This window comes from Pygoscelis adeliae, unplaced genomic scaffold (assembly GCF_000699105.1).
Source record: "Pygoscelis adeliae isolate BGI_AS28 unplaced genomic scaffold, ASM69910v1 Scaffold153, whole genome shotgun sequence".
In the NCBI taxonomy this organism is placed as follows: Eukaryota; Metazoa; Chordata; class Aves; order Sphenisciformes; family Spheniscidae; genus Pygoscelis; species Pygoscelis adeliae.
In genome coordinates, this window is record NW_008824408.1 from 302,547 (window position 1) to 303,286 (window position 740).

The 740-nt window shown below is 59.7% G+C and overlaps 1 protein-coding gene across 1 annotated transcript in view; it reads left to right on the plus strand.

The window, feature by feature from the left end:
* Positions 1–740, plus strand: part of IQGAP3 (IQ motif containing GTPase activating protein 3) — a 17,256-nt gene that overhangs the window by 7,764 nt on the left and 8,752 nt on the right. Inside the window, 2 exon segments of the mRNA XM_009320486.1 lie at positions 111–271; positions 477–601. Of these exon segments, the coding sequence (XP_009318761.1) occupies positions 111–271; positions 477–601 (286 nt within the window).

The window sequence follows — 740 nt, forward strand, 5'->3', positions numbered from 1 at the left end:
GGTGCCTCTGCTAGGATGGGGGGGAGGGTGATTCCCCCCACACCTGGGGGTGCTGCTGGGGCTGGAGGATGGGGTTATGGGGGGTCAGTGTCTCTGCCTGCCCCATGCAGGGTGAGCTGGTGCAGGAGGAGCTGTTCGTGGCTGTGGAGATGCTTTCAGCCGTGGCGCTGGTTAACCGAGCCTTGGATGCCAGGGACCCTGATGGGCTCTGGAGCAGCCTGGTCAGCTCTGCCCTGGGCCTCTCGGGTGTTGAGGATGCAAATGTGCAGCGGTAAGGAGATGGTCTCTGTGTTTGGGGTCGGTGGTGTGGAGCAGTCCCTTGGGAGGGGACGATCAGGGGGCCTGGGCTTTGTGTGGGCTTGTTTCGCCAGCCTCCCTGCCCTGTGCCTTACCTTTTCCCCTTTGAAAAGCTGGCTCTGGCAGGTGCTGTTCCTGCTTAAAATACACCAAGCCGTTGCCCTGTGTCTCTCCTGCAGGTATTTTGAGGACTTACTGCAGCTGAAAGGCCAATCTAGGGAAGCAGGAGCTGAGTTCCTGAGCTGGAATGACATTCAGGACAGCGTGAACAACACCAATTCATCAGTGCAAGATGAAAATGACCGTGAGTCCTGCCCATGTGGGGTTTGGTCGAGCAGGGGGTTCTGCAAACCTTCCAGGAGGGAGGTTGCCCTGGGAGCCCGGCCCTGATGAGGCACTAGAGAGCCTCGCACTGCCCTGGGCTGCGACTCCATTGGGTGCCT